The sequence below is a fragment of the Pleurodeles waltl genome, chromosome 12 (genome assembly GCF_031143425.1).
Source record: "Pleurodeles waltl isolate 20211129_DDA chromosome 12, aPleWal1.hap1.20221129, whole genome shotgun sequence".
Lineage (NCBI taxonomy): Eukaryota > Metazoa > Chordata > Amphibia > Caudata > Salamandridae > Pleurodeles > Pleurodeles waltl.
In genome coordinates this window covers 601960503-601985586 of record NC_090451.1, presented here as the reverse complement: position 1 = coordinate 601985586, position 25084 = coordinate 601960503, and the positions used below count along the sequence as shown (strand labels likewise).

Genomic DNA, 25084 nt, shown 5'->3' with positions numbered 1-25084 from the left:
AAACAGCGAAAGTCGCTGTTTGCGACATGCAAAAAGCTACCTAAATGTGGGTCTTGGTCCCTAATTAGGTCTGGTGTTAACAAAGACATTTTGTTTTTATTAAACTTCTATTTCTCTCTCTTTCGGCTGGCTTTACTGTGAGTGATCGCATTCTGCTCTTCCACAAGGAGCATATTGCCACACAAAGTAGTTTTGTTCAGTGTCAGGAACTACAGTGGCAATCAGTGACATAACGAAACTGGAGGGTGCCCCTTTGCAAAGAACATGGAGGAGCCCCCTCTCCAGACTCACTCAGGGCAGGTGCTGTGCTGACGGGGCCCCCTGGAGGGTGGCTGCGGGGCCTTTGTTATGCCGCTGGTGGCAACGTGTGCTTTAAGAGTTCAAAAACTTTTTGGGGGGGTTTTGCCAATGTTTGTTACAATGTTGAGGGCCTGGTAGCTCCCACAACAATAAAGTGTTACAAAAGCCATGTCAAAACAAGACACGCATTGATGAAACTAAAAGACTTATAAAAATATGTCAGATCAGTTGGTTTTGTCAGTGTTTGTTTATTTTCATGCTTCCCATAATCGTGTTGAAAATGGTTACACTGATTTTCCATTAGAAATATTTTTGGGAAATACTAGCATGCATCAACACATTTTACTAAATGACACTTCATTTGCATATAATCAGAGAGCATTCTGGGAGCATTATACTTAGCCTCTTAGCCTAAACTTTTCAAACATGTGTGTACACGTTTTTCTTTTTTGTACTGGAACCAACGTCAGTAGTGAAGTGTGACCTTAAAACATTTATTTACAGCACGCACCCTAATAATGAAGGCTTTCAAATAATGAACCATAAATACAAGTTCGAACAGCATTATCCTTTGGAAACACATTACCTCAACTGCAGAGAGTTCAACTCTCTGTAAACAGGCAGCCAAAGGGTTTGTGCTGCAGGGGGTTGGGCCTACTTGTCCCAAGGACAAAGTAAACATAAAAACTTGTTGCCCTTGACCCCAAACAAGATGTCCCGGGCGTCGGGCGATAGGAATTCCACATCCCTGCTATATTCTGGCACACATGGGCTTCTAAAGAAATTCACTTTTTGAAACATCTGGGTTTACATGGAGACCCCCTCTCTAAGGAACTTTAAATCCAATACAATTTATGAGATATAGACTTCTATCATTTCCTTAAGCTTAAATCCAGTAATGTGAAAGCTAAACTCCCCAGTAATGATCCCTCCCGTACTACACTCATCTCTACGTTTAATAAACCTTGCTAGCAAACCTCCAGGTTTTATTGCTTATTAAAACCAAGGACTACTCTGCTCAACTTCAACGTAACCAAAAATGGGATCTCTAAGTGCTATTCCCCCCCAGGACTGGAACTTAATCTGGAAATCAGTAGTTTCCCCCAAGATATCCCTAACTTTATCCCAAACAAAATTCTGGCTTCTATACAGGTCTTTTTGGACCCCCTCACTTCTCCACAAGGTGTCCCTTAGAGATTGCCAAACATGCTGAAACTGCAGTGAAGCATTTGGTAATCTACCACACCTGCTCCTTTACTGCAGTTCTGTCTCTCATTTTTGGGACAAAGTTTTTGACTTTATAAGATTCCTTTTCGGATTTCAACTACGAAGAGAATACTTCTCACTTAGAAGATTTTTTTCTTGACCCACAACTTAAGACAACTGAAGATTCCCTATCACTAGACATACTGCTGATTGCAGCATGCAAGTCTGTGCTCAATAACTGGAAAAAAACCTTCTCAACTCCCTGCGGAACCCTTCATAAGAAGTGCAGATAATGCTTCCTTACGCAACTCACCTTGGAAACCTCAATCCAGACCTTTTTGGAAAGCTCTAGAGAATTACTTTGCTGTTACTAAACCCCTGTGATTCACTATCATATTATATTGTGTATTTTCATGCTTGTAATCATATGACATATTCATTTACTTCATACTATGTTCTGTATTGCTGTTCCATGGTAATTTTATTTTGCTGTTTTCTTTTCTATTTTGCAAAAAAAATCAGAAAAATTGTTTGAAATTAAAAAAGAACTTAGTACCTTTGATGTGTAATATATAGCTTTTATTGATGCTTATGGGATGTTAGATAAAGCACAAGACTTGCCTCTTATTAGTAGGGCTATTGTTTGTACATAGAATGCATTTAAGTGCATGTCAGAAGTGCAGAACTTTTAGTACAGGAATGTTCAATAAATCAGCTTTTCAACTTTTAAGTTATGTTTGCTGACTCATCATATGTTTTCTTTTGGCATGTCAATACGCTACTCTTGTAGATGATTGCATTTGTGGTAGCTGTTCAGCTGATCTGCAACTATAAACAGCCCCTTATGCAAATTACGGATTGTACCGTGCATGTAATCAGCTGCTGCTTGTATCTGATGATAAGGTGCAATGCGATGGAGCTGTGTTTGTTCTTTTTTGTTCATAAAAACTCAATAAAACAAGCTAGAAAAAATAAATAAACACCCTTTTGTGGTACTTTTTCAGAGGGACCTGAAGATACAAAAACAGCTTCTGTGTGCTTCATAAAATGTTAATAAAAGCATTGTTTACTGTTCAAAGTAACAGAACAAGATTTGAGCATGAGCGAACCCCCTCCTCACTCCCTAGACTATTATGCAACAAAATAAACTAGTAATTGGTGCACGGCTAGGGAGGGAGAGAGAGAGAGAGCGAGAGAGAGGAACAAATAAATGGGAAATGGGGACAGTGTGTTCATCCCCTTATAAGTGAAATAATAATACATCTCACTTATATTGTTTCAGTTAATATAGGAATCACTGAATTTTCTCTTTTTCTCTCTTTTAAGGAATTTTTCACTGATGGTTTGTGGGAGAAGCTGCCTCCTTCCTGGCAGATGGCTCTGCACGATCTTCCCTCCCCAATGCTGTCAACTTTGCTGCTTGGTAACAAAGAATTCAACCACATAAGGTATGAAAATAGATTCGCTTGCACGTTTCATTGTTCTCATATTCTATATTTCTCTCTCTCTTTTTCATCAGTCAATATTTGTATATATCTCCTTGCTCACTTTCAAAGGGCCATGTAATATTATTGAAAACAAATATAAAGCGAGTAGATGCCTAAAGTAAAATTCTAACACCAGGGCATATATAATCAAGGGTCCTCAAGATACCGAATGAACAGATGCAGCACTTTGTAGCTCCAGTGGGAGGGCTGGCCATACCCGAGTACCCGAGTACTGTACTTAAGAAAAGCCGGCTCCCAAGGTTTGGACGCTAACCCAAGGGAAGAAGCACTGTGTTGAGTGTTCATAGTTGTAATTTGTGCAATAAGTCAGCCAAGTTTGCACTCCTCGGAACAGGGACAAACACAGGGCACTCACATATTATCCTTGACTCAGAGGTGCAGAAGTTAGAATGAAACATTAATACAGTACCCAGTAAATAGTGCTCCTATCGTTGTCGAGATCTACCCAACTGTGGAATTACTGCAGGACTTGAAGGGGCAAATATAATAAGGCCGCTGATGGATTGTTCAGTACACTGGATAACACCTCAAGATACCATTTCTGGGTAGTCTTATTAACTGTGAGCAAATGTTTCTTTTTGCATGATCGCTCCCAAAAGTTTAGACTGATGTTGCAGTTTGTCAACTCTGAAAGTGTGCTGGGACCTGCAACAAGACCCCGGTGTCAGTGCGCTGATCCTTGAAAAGTTTATATTTAATTTGGTCTACAATCAAATGGGATAAGTGTAATTACTTATAAGTCCCCAATATATGGTACCAGGTGTACTTAGGGCCTGTCCCTTGGGGACTGGAGCACTGATACTACCACCATGAGTGTGACAAATCAAAACATGACTCACTGGCTACCATTTCATGCTGGTGGATTGCTTTTTAAACTGCCATATCAACCCTTGGCAAAGCCTAAACCTTCCTTACAATAACTGTAAGATACTGCTAAGGTAGGCATAACAAGCCCTAAAGGCACGGAGCAGTATATTAAAAAAACAGGACATGTGTTTTGATGGCTTTACATGTCCTGACAGTAAAAACCCCGAATCAGTTCGGCTAGTAGCCCCATTGACTAGTACCGTGGCACTCATAGTATGGATTTCTGGCTGCCAGTGGCCCAGCAGACCTTATTTGGCAGCCTGCGGACCTTGCGCTGTTGTGTGTACTCTGTAAACACAAAAGAAGGCAGCTGGAACATGCGCTTTAGCATCTTCACTGTGCATGCTCCCGCTCCAGCGGCCCTCCTCTGTGTTTACTGGAGCCCTTGTGAAGTCATGAACCTGGCACTGGCGGGCAGCAAAGGCCCTTTAAAAGTCAGCGTTCGCAGCTCTTTTACAAGGTCTTTTGGAATGCTTCCTGCTGCCTCTGCTGACGTCTCTGCCCACAGCCAGCACTCTCCACCGCCTAAAGCCAGTACCCTGCATGCTGCCTGCAGTCAGCACTCTCTGACCCAAAGAACTTATATAAGGTATGGCCTGAAAACTGTGTGTGGGGGGGGGTGCCTTGTTCTGCAGGGGGGTGGGGGCGGATGGTGCTGTGATAAATCGTGGGGCACCTCGGCTGCTCCTGCCTTGTTTCTGCAGAGGGATGCTATTATTATTATTTTGTGTGTGTGTATTTTGCGGGTGTCTGGTGGAGGTGCTCGGTCAACGTAGACTGCAGCCATCTGACAGTGGAATTGTTTTATCCACTGAAGTGCATCAGAGGCAGTGCTGAGCCTTATGGCATATTTCACATATCAGGATTTGGTTTTGCTGAAATGGATGGAGGAGTGTTTCTTGGCTGTTCGGAGGATGAAAAATTGGAAGTGTGGCTACGTCTCCTCCAAGGAAAGTTGAGGGTTTGTTGTGGCAAAAAAACATTATGTGTGACCTAGAAAAGCAGAGGCTCAGCTTTTGATATCATTGCAATTATGGGTGCAGTGAAGGTTTCATTGATGGTGATATGAGGACTTGAGGTTAGGAGTCACATTTGCAACGTCGGAGTAGTGTAAGGCACTCCACTCCCTGTAGAAAAGGAGAGTACCAAGTTGCATGTCTTTTGAGCCTGCAGTATTGGTTAACCTGTGTGTTTTTTCTGCCTTTGAGCACCTTTAAACAAGCCAAAAGTGTACTAGGGTTATGTTTTTGGGTGGTTTTCATTGAGTCTATAGGCTCATCAATTATAATCCAGTCAAAAGAATCACAAGGTTGATTTTAACACTGACTCGTAAGATTTTGAGTTTGAGCAGGAACTCTTACATATAACAGTACATTTTAACTTGGTATGTTTAAGACTGGGGTGAATTAACACTTGCTTTCTCCTTTTTAATAGTTTCGGAACTTTGTTATTGAGTATGGAAATGTCAGTAATAGGTCAGTTATTGGCAAATTGGTCAAGCCTTTGAGTTTAGCCATTTCTGAGAATTAAAATTGGAGATCAGCATCATCTGTTCAAGTGTGTCTAGTCTTCAGCCTGAACTCCTTGGATGTTCACAAATACTGAAGAACAAGACCAGGGGTAACAAGAGATTACAGTGGGTATTTTTCCCTGTTACCTGTTTACTATGATCTGCAAGTTAACCCTTCCTAGACTCTCTCCTCCTCTATCCCTCCTGGCTCATCCAAAATCTCAGTATACTACTAATTTCCATCCTCCTCTATCTCTCCTTTTACTCATCCCAAACCTCATCTTACTACTGTGATCTCCCAATTAACACTTTCTAGAGTCTTCCCTCTTCTACACCTCCATTGTTCTATTCATTCCAACTAACAGACTCACATGTCCACCGGCTGGAAGAAGGAGCCGGTAGAGCCCGCAGCAGGTGCCTAGTTCTAAGCAGGGGGGGGGCTGCGTGAGGGCGAGAATCGAGAATGGTGTGGGGGTGGTGGGAAGAGGGCCCTTCCAGTGGTGGGGGTGACCTCTTGAACTGCAACAGCTGTTACTTCTGTGAAAGAGACAATTTCATCTGAAGAGGGCTTGAATTCTGAACAGATTTCCTCCAAGAAAAATGGCCACACTTTGAGAGAAAACATCCTTAGCTAGCCTGAAACATTCTGTTATTAGGCTTCAGGTCAGAAAAGCAGATCAGCCCTTGCTGATGCAGATTACTCTGTGTAACTGCTCTGGTGTGGGTTTGTGGTCAAAACAGGACCAAATTAGCATCAGTGGGTCATACATGGGTTCAGATTACATGCTCATCTGATCCTTTGACTGTCTCAGCAGAACGCATAGAGAGCAATGGTCAGCTATGTCAAATAACTGTGCTTGTGTGTGAAAGTGTGTGGATGAGGAAAACAAATGCTGAAATATTGCTATGGCCAGAAATCTATATGTGTGTATGTATGTATATATATATATATATATATATATATATATATATATATATATATATATATATAATATATTTGTTACATATTAAAAAACAAAATGTGTGTCTTGAAGCCTTATCTGTCACCCCTTAAATATGTTGCTATCTTATATTGGTTTGGTTTTCTGGCATTTTTGTGCACAGTTGATTTCTATTGCTTAGTGGCCTAGTTGCTCATTCTCACTGTATTTTTGCTGCCTTACAATTTGGTGCTGTTTTCACTGCTTTCACTTCTGGGGTGGAAAGACAAAACTAGATGTGGCCAAGTGAGGTACGTTTTAGCCATCAAACTAGGATACCTACCAAGTTGCAAACATAATTGAACAAAATCCTTTTTTTTATAACATGATTCTGTGGGAATGGACCAAGGCAAGTATGTGTGTTAACAATTAAGTGTTTAATCTCAATGTGCATGTTTCCATTTTTACACATCATGTGTATGTTTAAACAATTACCATTACTTTGGTGTTACTCATAGAGGTCGGTAGCAAGACGCTTTGCCAGTCCATCAATCGTGAGGCGGTGTTGGTCGATAGGTCATGAGGCAGTGTCTGGCCATTGGTCCTGAGGCGATCTTGGTTCATTGGTTGTGAGGGGGGAAATCTGATTCCTGGTCCTTGTTACTTATTGCATGGCAACAACCACACTGGAGAGCTCCACAGTGGCCTACAGTCCAGTTACCAAGCCTTTCATACGACACAGGTCCATACAGAGTGAACACAGGTCATTCCAGTGTAGGAAGAAGAGTACTTGTTTGTTGAATGGCCAAAAAAGAAAGCAACCTGTTTGCTTTGCAAGGGGAAAGTAAACGTTCTTAAGAGACATAACCTACAACGGCACTACAAAACTCGACATGCAGGATATACTGAAAACTTCCCATTGCACTCAAAACTGCGTTTGACAGAAGTGGCATAGTGAAAGCAATCACGTCTTTCTCAGCAGAAGCTCTTTCTTTACCAGATGAAGGAAAATGAGGCTGTTAGAGAAACGTCATTCATAATATGATACTTGCTTGCCAAACATAAGAAGCCGTTCACGGAGGTATAGCTGGTAAAGAAATGTTTCCTTTCGACAGCCGAAACTGTATTGAAATCTATAGCAACAAAGCCAGCAAATGACCAGGTGCAGGTGATCAAAGCAGTCATAGAGTCACCGTTCTTCAGCATCGCCATGGATGAGTCCACAGATATAGGCGAAGTGGGCCAGTTATTAGTTTGGGTGAGGAATTTGGACCAATACCTTCATCCCAAAGGAGAGCTCCTGTGCCTTCTACCACTGCAAGGGCACCCAAGAGGAGAAGATATACTGGACACCATCTGGAACTACTTTGAAACATTTCACATACCGTTGGAAACTTGTCACCATCACAAAAGCTGGGGCTCCTGCCATGGTAGGCCATGACAGTGGCTTTGTATCGCTGTTTAAAAAGAAGCTCACTCGACAGACTGTGATAAAATACCACTGCATTACTCATCAAGAAGTTTTGTGCGCAAAATTAAAGCACGGAGAACTGAATAACATCCTATAACTTGCAGTGAAAAGTGTTAATTTTATTCATGTCAAAGCCCTTAACCATAGATTTTTTTAATCTATGCTGCACGATTCCAAAGCTGAATATACAGACCTCTTGATGTACACTGATGTGAGATGGCTAAGCAAAGGGAAAGTTCTAGAGCGGTTCATCGCTTTGCTTCCTGAAATTGAACAATTTGTAAACAGTAGAGGTCAATCATTCCGAGAACTAAAGGATGTGAAATTATGTATAATACTCTATTTTCTTTCAGATCTGTTTACACACTTTATTGCTCCCAATTTGATGCTGCAATGCAAACAACAGCTTCTGTGCTCTATGATGAATGGTATTTCCTCATTTGAAAGTAAGCTTGGGCTAGTCAAAGAACAACTGGATGTTGGTGACTTCACCCACTTCCCAAAACTGTTTGCTGTGACTCAGAGGTTTCGAATGCACAAGAAATGCTGCCAACACTAAACCTTGTTGCATGTCTTGAGGAAATTGCTGGGGCGATCATAAATAGATTTTCTCAATTAAGATCTCTCACCCCTCCATTCAGGCTGGTTGAAAACCCCTGGATGGTGAGTGCACAAAATCTTGACGCTATTAAACTGATCGGCATGAAAAGGGGGCAAGCACAAATGGAGCTGATTGACTGCAACACAGTTCAGCTCTCGAAGCATCTTTTTTGGGGCAGGCACCAGAATAATTCTCGAAATTTGTACCTTCTGACAAATTTCCTGTTCTTTTTACACTGGCCCAGAAAATAATTTGTATGTTTGGCTCAACATATGTTTGTGAAAGTTTGTTTTCCACAATGGGACTGTTGAATAGTAAGCTCAGAAATAAGCTTACAAACTTACATCTAGATCAGCTCTGAAGGCTTGCCGTTTCAGGCATCATACCAGATTACAGGACACTACTAGGAGGCATGAAGTGTAAAAAAAGTTCTTAGTTGATCTTTCTTTAACTTTCCGATTTTTCGGACTCAGTTAAACCTGCTCTGCATTGGGCCTGTGCTGAATCTCCGGTTAATGAGGATTACCATGTAATGCCTCTTAAGATTACTGTTGTCTGGTAATAAAAATGTATTATCAAAAAGTCCTCCTTGTTGCTTTGTAGTTATATCTGTCTTCGAAATACAGCATTGTCTATTAATGGTTTGAAAAGTGGGTGATGTTTTTTATCCCAGTAGCCCCCTCACACCCTCCCCCACGGCTTGCCAACTGACCCTGCCCCCACCCACAGACCCATCGGTGTGGCACTCAGCCGTAAACCAGAATGTAATTTTGGCCCCGGAGAAAAGGTTTGTGAGTACCCATGGGCTAGTATTAAGTTACACACTGACATCTCAGCAGTTTTTCAAGGTGAATGAAGGCCCTAGGTAGCCACACCTATGGATTGGGTTAGGGAGGTCCACATACCAAGAGAAAGCTCTCACCATGTTGTTGGTGGGTAGAATAGTGCACTCAGTATAGTTGAATGCCATACTTCGCAGGAAGTAGTCATCAGGCAGAGAGGGGACCAGGCAGCCCATTGGCTAGTTAGTCACCATCACCCCTATGCATGTAGCACTCATAAAAGGGGTACCCCTGACACCTAGACATCAGATTACTGCTGTCTTGGAAAGGACACTGAGAAAGGACTGCCCTGCTGCTTTATGGACACAGCAAAAAGAGGATGCATCAAACACTGGACTGCGCATGCTGCACTTGAGGAGTGGCAAAGAGAGGTCTGTGCATGTGGTGCCCCACTTGTGGAAAAGTTGCCCACTTGTTCCAGACAGAAGGAATGGCTCCAAGAGCCAGTTAACTGACTCCCTATTACAGCTACAGGGTCAGAATCCTGCACCCTTAAAAGCCTATCCCCAAAAAGCCTGACCACTGAGGTGCAATCCAGGAGACTGTCACAAGGTGCCTCTGAGTTCTCTGGACCTGTGAAGGCCGTCATTGGGCAGTCTGGAAGAAAGTTATAACCAACTGAAGTAAACCACTGGGATTTCTGTAGCTGGAGACCAGTGGCAACTAGACCTGCGCTGGACTTTACCCGGACACTGTGGAAGATTGACCCCTGAGGACAAAGACACCCCCACCCCAAGCTCAAGGGCCTTAGGAAGTCCCACCACAACAGCTCAGCATTCTTAGCATCCATCAGCGTTCTGTAATTCTTTCATAAGAACAACTCCAATAGCAATCTTGCCTAGGGATTTAGAGCTGGACTAGGGACACTAAATGTGACAGTTAACTGGCCCTATGGACCTGTTTTGGTCCCTATTAGTGACTCTGTATTGGAGCTGGCCCATCCAAGAGTGACAAGGTAGCCGTTTTCGTCTTGACTGTAGTGGCTAACCCAAAACTGCTACTGCGGTTGATTACAATGACATTGTATTGAATGAAGAAGCAGTGATTGATTGTCTCTTCCAAAAATTATATCTCCGTATCCCTTTGGTGGGTTTTTGTCATTAAGGTGTCTATTTAAAGATAAAAATATAACCTATTTTTTAAATTGGTGTCCCATTCTTCTTGTGGCCTGTTTTCTTCTTATTTGCTGTTTAGGTACTTCTTAGTGCTTAACACTTGTTGACACTTGTTGCCGTGAAAAGCCTGACTGCTCTGTACCTTTGCTACCCAGGACTGAGCTAAGATTTCACAAACAAACCTAACAGAATTGTGACAATATTCCACATTGAGATTGGATGACGAAACCATAATGTAGTCCACATTCTCACTTAAACCCATTGAAAAAGCAGGATGACAGATGCTGTACTGTGTATAAATTGAATGATCTTCACACAATAAATGGAAGCCTGTTGCCTTACTTCGAGTCATGCCTTGCAGGAAAAGTTAAAACAGTTGCCCAGTCTACACTAGGTCATAGAGGTTATACAAAATGGAATGGGGTCCTTGGGGCCAATATTGGCTCAGAAAGGTGGCTCTGCGTTAACTTCCCCCTTAAATGTCCAGAGGAATGGGATCAGCCGACCCTCTTGTGGCTTGAGGAGGGGGGCCATGCAGCTTCTTCCATTTTACAAATAACTTTTGGCCCCAGTTAGTGCCTCTGAGACCTTAAATAGCCCGGGGAGGGGGGCTGCGTGCCCCCATCCCCTTAATAAAAGATTAAAGTCCCCAGGGGATTGGTCCCTATTGCCCAAAGTGGCTTGGTGTAGAGAGGTGCCCTCCCTCTCCCCTTAAAAAAACACAAAGGCCCTGGGAATGTGGTCCTTGGAGCCCGAATTGGCTTGAGGAGGGTAGCAGTGAGCCCCTCCCTTTGAAAAAAAGCAAAGGCACCTGGGGATGGAGTTCCCGGGGCCTGAGGTGGCTGGGGGGAGGGCTGCACCAATGGGTTAGATCCAGGGCCTGGCTGCAGGGGTTGGCTGTTCCCGGTGTGGGCCAGCGGGCAGGTCGTACACTGCATGCGCTGTGGGGTTGGCTGCCCGTGGGTGTGGGGGGGTGTTGGTTGCAGGGCCTTTAGCTGTGTTCAGCGGGGGTAAGTTGGCTTTACACACAGCAGTAAAATATTACTTTATGTTAAAAAACCCTAGAAATTCACTGAAAAAAAGGTTAAAGTGACATTATATACAGATGAAAATTTCAGTGCCAACGTAATGTTTTAAACTAAACTACACTGAAATTCACCAGTCATAGTTATCCTTTGGAACTAGATAACGCGTGCCCTAAAGTAACTATAACTTGTGCCCTTGCCATGCACTGCTTATTTCCTCACATATTACATCAGTCATGACATGCTTTATAACAATACAGTCACTTTACCCTTTGTCTTTTTCAGTGGAATTTATATATATATATATATATATATATATATATATATATATATATATATATATATATATATATATAAATAAATAGATATATATAAATAAATAAATAGATATATATGTAAATATACAGCTGTGGCCCGTCTATAAGGGCTGAAGGCCCATGGCCCCTTACCTTTTGCAAAAGAGTGTCTGTCAGGCTGAGCAAAGGTCAGTCTGACTCAGGCTGAACAAAGGTCAACCTGACAGACACTACTCATTTTCTGATCAGGCAGCAAGGAGCTAGACATGCATTAAATGCACAGGCTCCTGGCTGTCTGAGCTGAACTTTGCTGGGTTGAGGATGTCACAGCTCCTGCCCTGAAGCACCCAAGGCCGAGTGTCAATCAGTCTCACTGATCCCAACCCACACTGTGATGAGGTTGGGCTTACTGCCTTCTCTAATTGTCTAACCTAAGGTCAGCCAGTGAGAGAAAGCAGCAGTTCCAACCCTTCTAGGACCTCCGGGGCTTGGGAATGATGCTTTCCCTCATTGATTAACCTGAGGTCAACCAGTGAGGGAAAGCAGCAGTCCCAACTCTCCTGGGACCTCTGAGGCAGAGTTGCAGGTAAGTTTAATTTTTTTCCAGTCACCAGTAGGTAGTTATATTTAGGACCTAGTTTCCATAGAGGAAGCGTTTTTTTGTTTTGCAAATAACTTTGGTGCTGTTTGATGACTCTCCACAAACTTTTCAAAACTAGTACGCCATTCACTTCAGCTGCTGTCTTGATAGTTTTGGGGTGATTCATCAAGCAGTGGAGAGGACGAAAAACAGAGGGGTCCCAAAACGAGTTTTTCCCATTCAGTTTCCAAGAGGGATTTTCAACATGACTAAAGCCTGAACTGCTGAATGGAGTTACACCAAATTTGCCACAAGGGTAGATCTTGGCCCAGAAATATCTATTTTGTGATTTGGTGTAAATCCGTTCAGTAGTTTTGGAGTTATTAAAGAAAAAATACATTTGTAAATCTAAGGACGCGCATCCTCTGCAGATCCTACAGATCTCATGCTGAGATCTGATTGGCTGCCAGCACTTCACCCAGGAAGTGCTGGCAGCACTCTTGGGACACGACCTCTGCCAAATCCCAAGAAAAAAGTTTTAAAAAACACAAAAAAACCAAAACAGAAGGTGCAGGGTAGGAATACCCTTACCCCTAAGGCCCTGCCAGGGGGCAAAAACTTGTTTAAAAAAAAAAAAAAAAAAATTGCAACAAAATTGTGGATTTTCGAATCTGCTGCATAATGTAGTACTGTGACTCCTCATGGTCCCCATGGATAGATCCATTCCAGCTCCTTCATGGTAGTGTTTTCGCCTGGGTGAGCACTCTGGGCATATGATTTCGCCACCATCTTGGTCTTGGTTGCACCCCCCCCCCCCCCTCACATTTTAACCAACTGGTTTCATGCCGGCACTAACTTCTTAATGTTCATTTATTTGGGCCTGCTCCTTACAATCAGCAGCTCTCGTTCCAACAAAATGATGTTCAGGAGTGCCTCAGAATGTTAGCTGCTAGACCTAGCATCCTCTCCTGTCTTTTTTGCCCGTGCTTCCAATGTTTTGACAGTGTGCTTGCCTCTATTTTTGCTGGTGTTGTGACTCTGGGCACTTTACCACTGCTGACCAGTGCTAAAGTGCAAGTGCTCCCTGTGTAAATTTTGTGTAATTGGCTTTTCCATGATTGGTATATTTGATTTACTAGTAAGTCCCTAGTAAAGTGCACTAGAGGTGCCCAGGGCCTGTAACTCAAATGCTACCAGTGGGCCTGCAGCGCTGATTGTGCCACCCACATGAGTAGCCTTGTAAACATGGCTCACACCTGCCACTGCAGTGTCCATGTGTGCAATTTGTAAACTTTCAATTCGATCTGGCCCAAACCTTCCCTTTTTATGCATGTAAAGCACCCCAAAGTAGGCCCTAGGTATCCCCATGGGCAGGGTTCGGAGTATGTTAAAGGTAGGGCATGTACTGGTGTGTTTTTACATGTCCTAACAATGAAATACTGGCAAATTAGTTTTTCACTGTTGCAAGGCCTATCTCGCTTGTAGGTTAACATGGGGGCTGCATTTAAATATCTTTTAAGTGCAATTTCCATTTGGGAGCAAATGGAGGTGTGGAGTTTAGGGTCTCTGAACTCACAACTTAACAGTACATCTTTTGGTAAAGTTGGTTTTTAAACTGTCAGTTTGCAAATGCCACTTTTAGAAAGTTAGCATTTTGTTGCTTAAACCCTTCTGTGACTCTGTCTGCTTGTGTATTCCCTGTCTGGGTCAGACTGACAGTTGGGATGTTTGTGAATCTCCACTAGACAGTGACACGAAGGGAGCTGGGTGCAGCCTGCATATCCTGGTGGGTCATCTGGGCTGGAGTAGAGGAATGAGAAGTCACTTACACCTGAAAGGGCTGTGCCTGCCCTCACACAATGCTGTCTCCAACCACTTGGTGTGAGTGTTGAGGCAGGCCTGGGCAAGGCAGGATCTTGTCAACACCAGAGACTTTCCTTTTAAGTTTGCCAATTTCAAAGGCAGAAAGGGGTATAAGTAGTTGACCCAAAACCCCAGACTTTTAGATTACTTATGGATTCAAGAGGAACCTCTTACAAGGAGAAGAGCTGGAGAAGGAGTACTGCCCCTTTGCCTGTGACTGTGTTTGCTGGATTGGCCTGAGGGTTGCTGCTTCTGCCTGAAAGAGGACAAAGACTGGAATTTGTGGTATATTCCTGCTTGTGAAGTGTCTCCAAGGGCTTGGACTGAGCTTGCTTCCTGTTTTGAAGTCTCAGGGCCATCAAAGACTTCATTTGCCAGCACCTGGACTCTCTGCTGAGACTCCTACCCTGCCATGTGCTGCCCTATCCAGTCGCTGGGCCCTTGAAAGGTGAAGCTGGTGGAAGACTGAAATCCATGCAGAGGAGCCATGGGGGAAAATTTCAATGCACCACCTGCAACGCGGCTGTAAAAATGGCACACCACCTGCATCGTGGCTGAGAAATCGACGTACCACCTTTATCGCTGCTGGGAAATCGAAGCGTCACCTGCATCAGGGATGAAAAAATGACGCAACAGCCGCTTGCAGCTGCTGAAAAATACGCAACCCTCACGCAGCGCAGTTCTCCATCACCGTGCGGCTGGATTTCGCACGCAACATCGCTGGGCATCAAAATCAACGTGAACCTGCCCAGTTCCGAGGTGCCCATCCGGAAATCGACGCATCGCTCTCTTGCAGGAATATGTGACAGAACAACTAGGTCCTAAACAACTATAGCCTAAACCACTACTGCTAAACAACTAAAAAGTCTCTACAACTAAGTACTGAACAACTACTGTCTAAACAACAATTGTGCCTGAATAACAATTGCCTGAACAACTAATATATATATATATATATATATATATATATATATATATATATATATATATTCTAAACAACTAATAAACCATAAAAACCAAAAAGAAAACCTTACCTTAAAATTAGTTGGTCAGGCAATTGTTATTCAGGCACAATTGTTGTTTAGACAGTAGTTGTTCAGTACTTAGTTGTAGAGCCTTTTTAGTTGTTTAGCAGTAGTGGTTCAGGCAAGTAGTGATTTAGACCTAGTTGTTCAGGATGTTTCCCATCTTGCAGGAGAGAAAAACGACATTGCCTACCTGACCAGAGAAGAAATGACACACTGCCTCACTTGCTAGTAAGGAATTGATGCATCACTGACTTTTCTGACGCACGCTCACCCGTGTGGCTTTATTTTTGACACAAACCAGGTATTTTGTGTAGCAACAACGGTTTCATTGTTTTCTATGGAGTAAGACTATTTTTTCAAAATTCTTAGCTTTTTTGTTTATGTTGGATTTTTGTCATTTCGGTCTTGTTTGATTTAGATAAATATTGGCTAATTTTTTTAACTGGTGTAGTGTCCATTTTGTAGTGTTTTCACTGTACTACTGTGTGCGTTGGTACAAATACTTTACACATTGCCTTTGGGGTAAGCCTGACTGCTTGTGCCAAGCTAAAAAAGGGGGTGAGCAAGGGTTATCAAAGTGTGTATCTCCTTTACTCTGACTAGAATCAGGGTCCCTCCTTGGACAGAGTGCAAACTGACTGCCAACCAGAGACCCCATTTCTAACATTAGCACTCTAGTTGTTCATTAGAACTAAGTGGTGATGCTGCAGTTCATTACCAGGGAGTTAACTGACAGACTGCTGCTTGTGTTGCAATTACATTTCAGTCTGCATGTCAATGTTTTACTGAAGGGGTTGAAAGGATATGTGGGAACTCGTGGAAAATGTATCCTTATTTTACTTTGCTAGGGCACTAACGATGACAAAAAGAAATCCCTAATTTAGTTAATTTCTAAAGGAACTGCCTTTTTTTACAGCTTTGATTGCATCAAAATGATGTTCCGATGTGTCACTCTTGTGATAAATACAGAATGTTGTTGTTCATTAGAACACTGTAGGAAGCTGCAGTAGAACACTTGGGAATAAACTGACAGGATGCTGCTTCTGCTGTTGGAAGTACAGAACTTCAGACTTTATTCTCACATAGCTGAGGAAGAGAGTGTGCATTTATAGAAAACATGCTCTCATTTTAGCTTCTGGAGCACCTTCCCTCACTTCTGTGAGAAAATCATGAGAGAAAACAGTTTTCTCTTGAACATGGTTCATCTAATCCCAGCTTATGTTTAGCATTTTTCACAGAGCAAAATCATCTGAAAACTCACCAGAATTCATAAAATGAGTATAACACCACCAACAAATGATTTATATTGTGACTAAAATCTATTATCAAACTTCATATGTGTTCCTTTTTGCGACCCTCATAAACAGGCTTTCACCAAAATACATTTCAATAGAGGCCTGGAGCCCGGGTCCTCTAATGGCTTCCACAACATGTTCTACATGTTGTGGCCATCCAATCAAGTGGGAGTCACCTTGAAACCCAGCACATGCCCTTGGTGGTTGGGGTGTGCTTTCTCTCCCCATTTCAATTTTATTTAAGTCAAATATTTTTAGGATGCAGGGACCGTGTCCCTGAGTCTTGTAATGTCTGCCACAACATATTGTTCATGTTGTGACCAGCCAATCAGGATTGACTGGTACCCTTTAAATTGGCCAATCAGAGGCCAACCCAAGGCTCTTTTCAAACACTGATTTTGCTATAAAAAATATAGATATATAGTGAATAATTAATAGTATGCTTTCTGAGTAAAGTACTAACTTTTTACCTAGTTTTGTGTAATTCTATTCAGCCATTGTTTTCAGCATCGAAAAGTTAAGTTTCCTATGTGAATCAAAGGGGGAAATCGCACTTTGAGGACCTCCTTTGCTTGAACCCCCCAAACCTCCTCCAACCACCACTTTATGGAACAGCTCCAGTCATTCCTTGAAGGAGCTGAGGTGGATGAACTGTTTGTTTTGGAAAGTTTCATTTAGATTCATCAAACAGTGCCAAAATCTTAAGTGAAACATAAAACGATGCAGACCTAATTAAACACAAGAATTACCTTCCAGTTGTGGTGGCACAGAAATTTGACAAATCACAGCAGATTATATTATGGCCTACTCTACTGTCAGTGGGCCTTGTGATCTACCCCTTCCCAAATTCCCAAATGGGGCGTAGACAGTTTGAAAACAAAAGTAGCAATCTCCCTTCTCCCTAAAGGCCTTCCCCCAAAGTTTAGTGCTATACAAAAGTCTCACTGCAGCACATGTGCTAAAGCGGAATAAATAGATGCCTTGTACCAAAAAGAATTACAATTAGATCGCTATTTAATAACATAATTATATATAATCTGTTGATTTTGCCTTTTTCATTGCTTTGAGGTAGGGCACATCTTTTGGATATTGAACAAGTTAGGTACAAACTACTGCAATAGCTCTCATTATCCTCTTTAGAAAATTAAAAGTGTCCTTGGTAAAAGCTCAGGAAGGTTTTGTGTTAATCAAAATAAATAATTCTGGACCTTTGGTATTGCAAGTTCGTTTCACTGGCTTATGTGTGATTTTAGTTACAGGTCTGTGTGGCCACTGTCTTTGCTGGCGTTGAAAGTTGCAGCCCAGGCCCTTGCCTACCCTAGGACTCCCAAGTGCCAGAGCGGTGAGGTGTGCAGCGGCCTTCAAGAGGAGTTTCAGAACAACCACTGTCAGAACTCTCTGCTGAACCACATCTTCAGGAAGCATGTGAAACCAAAAAAGCAACATGAAATTCGTCAACTGGGCAAGGTGAATTTCTAAAATAACTGTAGTAATCACTTTTGTACTTAAATGCCTTTATGTTTACTAGGTTCCCACCAAGGAAGGGATTTGTAGTGCAAACAAGGGAACAGTTTGACTGAGAAAATGACAAAGTGTGAGTGTTATGTTTAGGGAACAATTCTGTTGTAGTATGAAATCACTTTTCTTACTACAGTACCAATTCCTCACAATTCTCTCACTGTTTAGTGGTTGGCTTTGGGAATGCTTATAAGGTCTGAACATGATAGTGGTAAAGACATCTATGGTGGAATTTATGTCCCTGTATATTGTGGATTTTGAGGGACATGATCATGAATGAGTGAACGCATGCCCAAAACGAAACAAAACAAAGGCTTCAGAAAATAACAAGTTGTAATATTCCAAAAGGAGGAGAGGGCTCACCACATTTTGTCTTATACTACTGACATTGCAATTGCCATTTCCGTGACATACTAGTGTACTCTCAATCTAGGCTTCATTTCTCGTGCAGAACTAGAAAGGCCCATCAATTGGTTGCGTCTGATCTCTGTTGGTGTTTGACTTTGTCAGAATAATAGAGTATGTTCAGAGTTAATTCTAACATGGTTCACATAGGTTAGTGTTGAGGTAAATTGAGTTCCATTGTGGGAGACATTTAAAGATTTTTGAGTGTATGGAGAGGTGCATGATAACATTTTTGAGTGAAAATACCGGTAACAATTCCCATGAATGCCTCAGTGCAGGATTTAAAAAAAATGTAGTGTGCTCATGGTAAGGACTGTTTATAGTCTACTGATTGTGAGTGTGTGTGTGGAGTGGGTACATCCTAAACAAGCTATGTGCTAAGCCAGTACCTTTGTTTCTGTTGTGTGAAGTTAAGTAAGGCTCGCTGAGTGGAGAAAGCCTGTTGTGAAGGTGTCCTATCAGTTTTATAAATAAATGTAATAGTTTTATATATCACTCTTGCACCAAAAGGTATTAGGTCACTTTACAAAGAAAAGAGCAAAACAATACAGAGAACTCAGTAATGCATGTGAAACATTGGAAGCAGTGATGATATGGATTGACAACTACATTCATTGAGATTGAATGTCGCTCAGGTGTGCTCAACAGAGGAGTGCTGCAACATTTTAGAATCATGATTGCCTGACTAAAGTAGGCAACTAAACTGGTTCGCTAAAGCACAATTCACTAATAGCATTGAATAGTTCTTAGTAGAGGTGGTTAATACTGTTCAACTCAGACTTTGAGTGTAATTCTGCCATCGTTGTCCCCCATTTCACTCCCTGGCTCTATCTCTAGCACAGACATAGTGGTCCACCATCTGGTCAGTAGGGATTTTGTTAAGCTACAATGTTTCACGGCCACTGGTGTGGCCTGACAGTGTACTTGGACTATGGGTTATTCTCACACCCTGGATTTGAGGACTCCATCAGACTGGTGCCTGTTTCTGATTGTTGAGTTGGATGAATGTTGGAAAAGGACCTTTGTGTATATCTATTGATTGTATTTGTATAGTAATGGTTAGTGCTGTTTAATGTATGTAGAAGTAGGTATTTATTCATTTGTATCCATGCCTTCTGGGGGGGACTGGTGAGTGTGTCATCCAGCATGAGTTATGTGTCCAAAGAAATTGAATATTGCATCTTGTTAGAGTGCATAACATGTTGAGGATTTTTGTTAAAGAAATTTGTATAGAGTTGTATTGCCAATAGTATAGCCCTGCAAAGCTGTAAAAGTTAAAAGTGTGTTAAAACCCTGGTCTTGGGAATATATCACAAACTGATGTTTGTTTTCTGATTGTTTGAGTTGGATCAACCGTCCATATTAAATAATGCCTTTCCACTTTTCTCCTCTGTATGGTATCTCCAGCCTAAGCGTCTAACAGCACACTGCTGGCTTCCACACTCCATTTTGCTGCAGGAGACTAGCGTGAGTAGCTGGGCATGTAGGGATGGCCTTGGAAGCTGGAGAGAAGGGAGACTGTGGGCCTCATTACCAACCTGGCGGTCACAAGACCACCAGGTTCATGGATGGCGGTCGGACAGGCACCAAAGCGGCGGTCTGAGTGCCATATTTCAACCCTGACAGTCGGGCCGCCAGATGCACCCTGCGCTCTACAACATTTCTGCCAGCTCGATTACGGGCTGGAGACAATGCTGTAGGCTGCTGTAGACTGTTTCCCGCTAGGCCAGCAGGTGGAAACTCAGGTTTCTGCCTGTTGACCTAGCGGGAAACTCTTAATTGGTCCGACTGGGAGGTAGCCAATGTGGCGGCAACCGCCCCCTCGGAAGTTCGTCGGCCAGTGAAAACCATCCACCCAACTCCTATTCAAGCCCTCTGTGTATGAGAGAAAAAACTGTGTCAGGAGCCTGCTGGGGTGTGAGAATGTGTTGTGATTTCTGATGGGGTGAGAGGTAGCTGTTGCGGAGAAACTATTTGGTGTGAGACAACCCTATGAAACCAGTGGAATTTAGTACAATACAACCTTTGTAAACAAAGATTGTTTGCGGAGAGGCAGTAGCTGTCTCAGCATGCTTTACCCCAAGGTATTATGACTACCTCCACTGCTGCTTTGATGCTGATGTACAGCTTCAAAAAGGAACATAAGAGGAGGTGGATAAGGGAAAGATGTTAATCTCTGCTGTCCCACCTGACCAAGCCACGTGATCTTTGACAAATCAACTTTGCTCTGAATGCTAGCGGGCCTGAAGTAATAGTTGAGAATAGGGTAGGGGCACCATCACAGAGAAAATAGGAGCCTCAGACCCACTGGCAAGGTTTTTGTAGATCATGGGGATCGGTTTCCTTTCTCTTTCCTTGACTCGTCAGTGATCCACTGCCCGCTGCTATTGCAGCAAGTAAATGTCAGGTCATTGCTGTATGCCTCTTCCTTGGAGAGCTATAAAACAGGTCTTTTTTTCTTTCAGCTAGTCAAGCAGCTGAGTCATGTTACCGGTTGTGAGCATGTTGTGGACGTCGGGTCTGGCCAGGTCAGTTAATGTCCACCAAGAAAACTCTGCTTTCTTTCTCATGGATTGAACTTTGTTGTGAAACATAACTTGTTGTCCATGAACCACCTATGCAGCCTAATCTCAGTTTATGTAAAGGTTTTGCACAAGCAACTACTTTGCAGCTAGTGAAACTAAATTACATCCAGGTGTAGTGTCCTCACCATCCTAGGTACCCGCCAATGACTACGCACACACCGAGCTTCAGATTACACATTTTTATTTTTTTGCCTGTTCCGTAAACTCAAATATTCTAAACCAAGCTTGCATTACATTCCACTCTAGCGATTGCGTCACACAGTTATGGAGTGTGTTTGGAGTCAAAAAGGGTTCCGTCATATGCTGTCTAATCTCTTCTGCTCCCATTTCCTCTCTTCTCCTACCCCATCATCCCTCTTTCCTCATGTCCTTATCCTCTCCAGTCATTATTACCTCTTTCGTCTATGCTTCTTCCTCCTTCCCTCCCCTGTCCCGCTCTCTTCTTCTGACCTCGTCTATTCCAATGACGTCCCCTGCCTTCCTCTCTTCTCCTCACTTTACCTTTCTCCTCTCCCATTCTCTCTTCACCTCACCTTACCTTCCTCCTCTGCCTTCCTCTTTTCCCTCCACTCGCCTCTCTCCTCTCTCCCTTCTCATCTCTGTTCTTACTCTACCTATGAACTCACTTGATGTCCCCTCTTCACCTTACCTTCCTCCACGGCCTTCCTCTATTCTCTCCAGTTCTCCGGCTTGCCTTTTGCTCACACTCAAAAACGTCTCATCTGCTTTCAAACTTTTCTGTTTTGCTCTGTACGCTTTTCTTTTCTTCCACTGCCCAGGACCTAGAAGTACCTTGGAAATACATACGTAAACATCTACTGAAAACCACAATGGCAAAAGATGAATTGCCTCTACAAGGCGATAGGTACAGGTGGTCAGAATCTGTGAAAAGGGAAAACAGAAATAGGAGACAAGGAAAGTAACAGCTGTAAATAAGAGGAATAAGTTATGTTATCCCAGCACTAAGCAGATAAAGATGTATTTTGATGTAGCAGGCTGAAATAGCATGGGCGTAGAACTAAGTACTGAAAATTCTGCAAGTAAGCAAATAGCAGTGAACTAGATCACAGAATATTCCCAGAGGTAAGGACAGGAGAGCTTGATTTAAAGTGGATTTCTAGGATGCAGGCGAGTCTCATAGACAGAGGTTACCGATTTTAGCTGCATAAGACATATCAATGAAGGTTCTGAAAGCCAATGCAGAAAGGGGCCTACATCAGCCCTGAGTGCCAAACAGCAAGTACAGAAAATGGCTCCCAGGTAAATTGAAACTGGCTTAATCTGGGTTTAAAGTTTACTGTTGAATGAAAACATCATGTATTTCTTGTTATGTGGCATACCCATTAAAAACAAATAAAAATATAAATAAGAAAGATTTAACTTAATGACAGACCCATGGTTAGCCAGAATTCTCAATTCAAATCGCAGTTTAGAGAAGCATAAAACACAGAAATCGCTGGCTGTTTTGCAACATTGTTACTTTTACATAAAAAGGGTACAATATTCTATTTGGCTTCACCTTTGCTAGAAGGTTCATTGTCCTAAATAGTCCTCACATGTGACCTATTCATAACCCTTTAATGATTAGTGCTTGGCTCAATCAGAACCACTCACATAGATTACTAGAAATGTTTTGAAACGCTTTGTGCCCATACCACTGGTTTAACTACGTCATGTGTTTGGCTATCAAGTACTATTTAGGGCTTATACATATTTTATAGGGAAACCATGTGCTGTCTGTCTTCTATTGCACATGCTGATTACGAAGAATGCAGCTGTGTTTTAGCAACTTAACCATATCTTGTAAGGTAAAACAGTATCTTCCACTCAACTGAAGTGAGTAAAGCATTCCTTGCTCCTGGTTTGCTCATTCCTTCTCCATTTCCACATAACACATTAAATATACTTTCTATAATCTCTTTAATCAACATTTTACCAGAGTGCAAAACTGAACAAGTTAATTCCTAAGAAATCCCTAGAAATGTGACTGCTGTGCTTTCAAGTGTGTTTTATGGGGCATAGTGGCCCTTCTTCTTTGTACTCCTATGGCCTTGAATGGCACGCATGAGCTCTTTGAAGAAGAACATTTAAATGTTATGAATGCAGACATCATGTTAAACTGTGTTCTCTTACTGTTCCCTATGTGCCTAACCTTCAAGCATCAACGCTTTTGTACTAATGAGAATCACTGTTTCAGTAGGGTCAACACATGGTCATACCTGAACTTCGTATGTTTCCCCAGCAGTAGGCCTGTCTGCGAGGCGATGCTCAGTTGTGTCTCTACTGAAATCAATATTATGAGACAACAGGCCACATTTCCTCGGGTGTCTCAACTCAGAGTCGCACTGATCTCCTACCTGGAATGCAGTTGAAGTCCAGATCTCTCTCGCAGAAGCAGCTATGAACAGTCATTATGTACTCTCTAGATTGTGAGAAACATAATCATCATCATCGGGATATTGGGTGAGAGAAATTATGTGAGACTACCTTGCACACTCCTGTTCAAATGGAATTCTATTATCCATTTGTCTGAGCACCAGGTATGCACATGAATAAATGAACTAGATGTGCACTATCAACACCCGCTGTCAATGCAGTGCCCATTGCTACACAGTAATGCAAATGAACATGTTAGCTATTGTAAATGGATAATGACTTGTGAGGCCTAGAGCCTCAAAGAGCAACAAAGAAAAACACAATATAAGGGAGATCCTAGTAGACAAATAAGACAAAACATATGACAAAATATTTATTTTATGGTGCATTTTTATAATGAGCTATTCTACCAAATTAGTGTCAAAGTGTTCTACAGAGAAACAACATTGAAAAGTGTGGCCTACATTACAGACAACTGGCAACATAAAGAAAACAAGAATACAACAAACATTGTAGAACTCAACTTATTCAAACCAAAAAGGGAAAGTGCATAATCTAAGATCACAGAGAGAGAGATAATTACAGCAGTATACGTGAGGCTAGGATTGGGATAAAAACATGAGCTACAGAACAGAAAGGTCAGGAAAGCAGGGGAGCACAAACGGAGGAGGTAGGCAGGAAGAAGGGCAAGAAGATGTCATAAAGCATAAAAGATTGGGAGTAGAGGAATGGAGGAAGAGTACAGCATGAGAGGAAAGAGAGGCAAACACAAGAAAGTAGTAAGCTAAGAAAGGAGAGCTGAGTAAAATGATATACTAATGTGAAAATGTATTTTAAAATATATAGGACTCGTAGCTTTGCAAGTTTACTTTCAGATAAAAGAGCACATGCCCTTCAGGTACCAGCACAAGCACCTTGCACACACAGGTACATCACAGAAATGATCAGAGCAGGCTTCCTCGGATGCAGAACTAGTGCAGCAAAGCAGTAGCAGTCTATGGGGGTTATTCCAACTTTGGAGGAGGTGGTAATCCATCCCAAATGTGACAGATTTACCACCAGCCGTATTACGAGTTCCATAGGATATAATGGACTCGTAATACGGCTGGTGGTATATCCGTCACTTTACCGTCACTTTTGGGACGGATTACCACTTCCTCCAAAGTTGGAATAACCCCCTATGTTCCACAAAGAAGCAGACAATCTCTATTTGCCATGACTTCCAGTTGCAGTTTGCTTTCTCTAGACCAGCAGTGCTGCAGGGCCTTTCGGATGCTCTGGCACTGCTGGCTCGGACGCCAGCAGTTGTGGATGAGAGCTCTGGCCATAGATAACAAGCATGCAGTGCCAATAAGAGAAAATCCTTATCTCACTAGTACTTTTTATTCACAGGAATCACAGAGCAGAATCCTCATTGGTTGTTTATCCTCACTCTGGGCCTCTCTCCGCACCCCCTTTAAGATCTCACTGTAGTTCTTCCATTTTATACCAAGATGCAGCAAAAGCAGTAGGTCAGGCTCTAATGTGCTAACACATAGAGAAACAGGCATGCACAGATGTCGTTTGTATGTGTTACTTACGACATCAATGTGAGGCCCATTGGCTTTGTTGCCGACACCAGTTATTAGATGATGACATGCATAGAGAGGAGGCATAAATGTACTTTTTCTGCAGATTGCGGTCACTCACACGCTGGTCATTCAGCAAAGCATTCACACTCTCGTGGTGGCTTTCACTGAATTGTTTGGTGTTGTGCATTGCAAAGGTACAGAA

The 25084-nt window shown here is 42.4% G+C and overlaps 1 protein-coding gene across 5 annotated transcripts in view; it reads left to right on the top strand.

Annotated features, from left to right (window-relative positions):
* Window positions 1-25084, top strand: part of METTL25B (methyltransferase like 25B) — a 237649-nt gene that overhangs the window by 108042 nt on the left and 104523 nt on the right. For 4 of the 5 annotated variants that reach the window (XM_069217835.1, XM_069217834.1, XM_069217832.1 and 1 more), the window contains exons 4-6: window positions 2833-2954; window positions 17681-17894; window positions 20816-20878. In XM_069217835.1, the coding sequence (XP_069073936.1) occupies window positions 2833-2954; window positions 17681-17894; window positions 20816-20878 (399 nt within the window). The remainder of the gene's footprint in view (window positions 1-2832; window positions 2955-17680; window positions 17895-20815; window positions 20879-25084) is intronic. The other variant, XM_069217836.1, reaches the window with a different exon arrangement.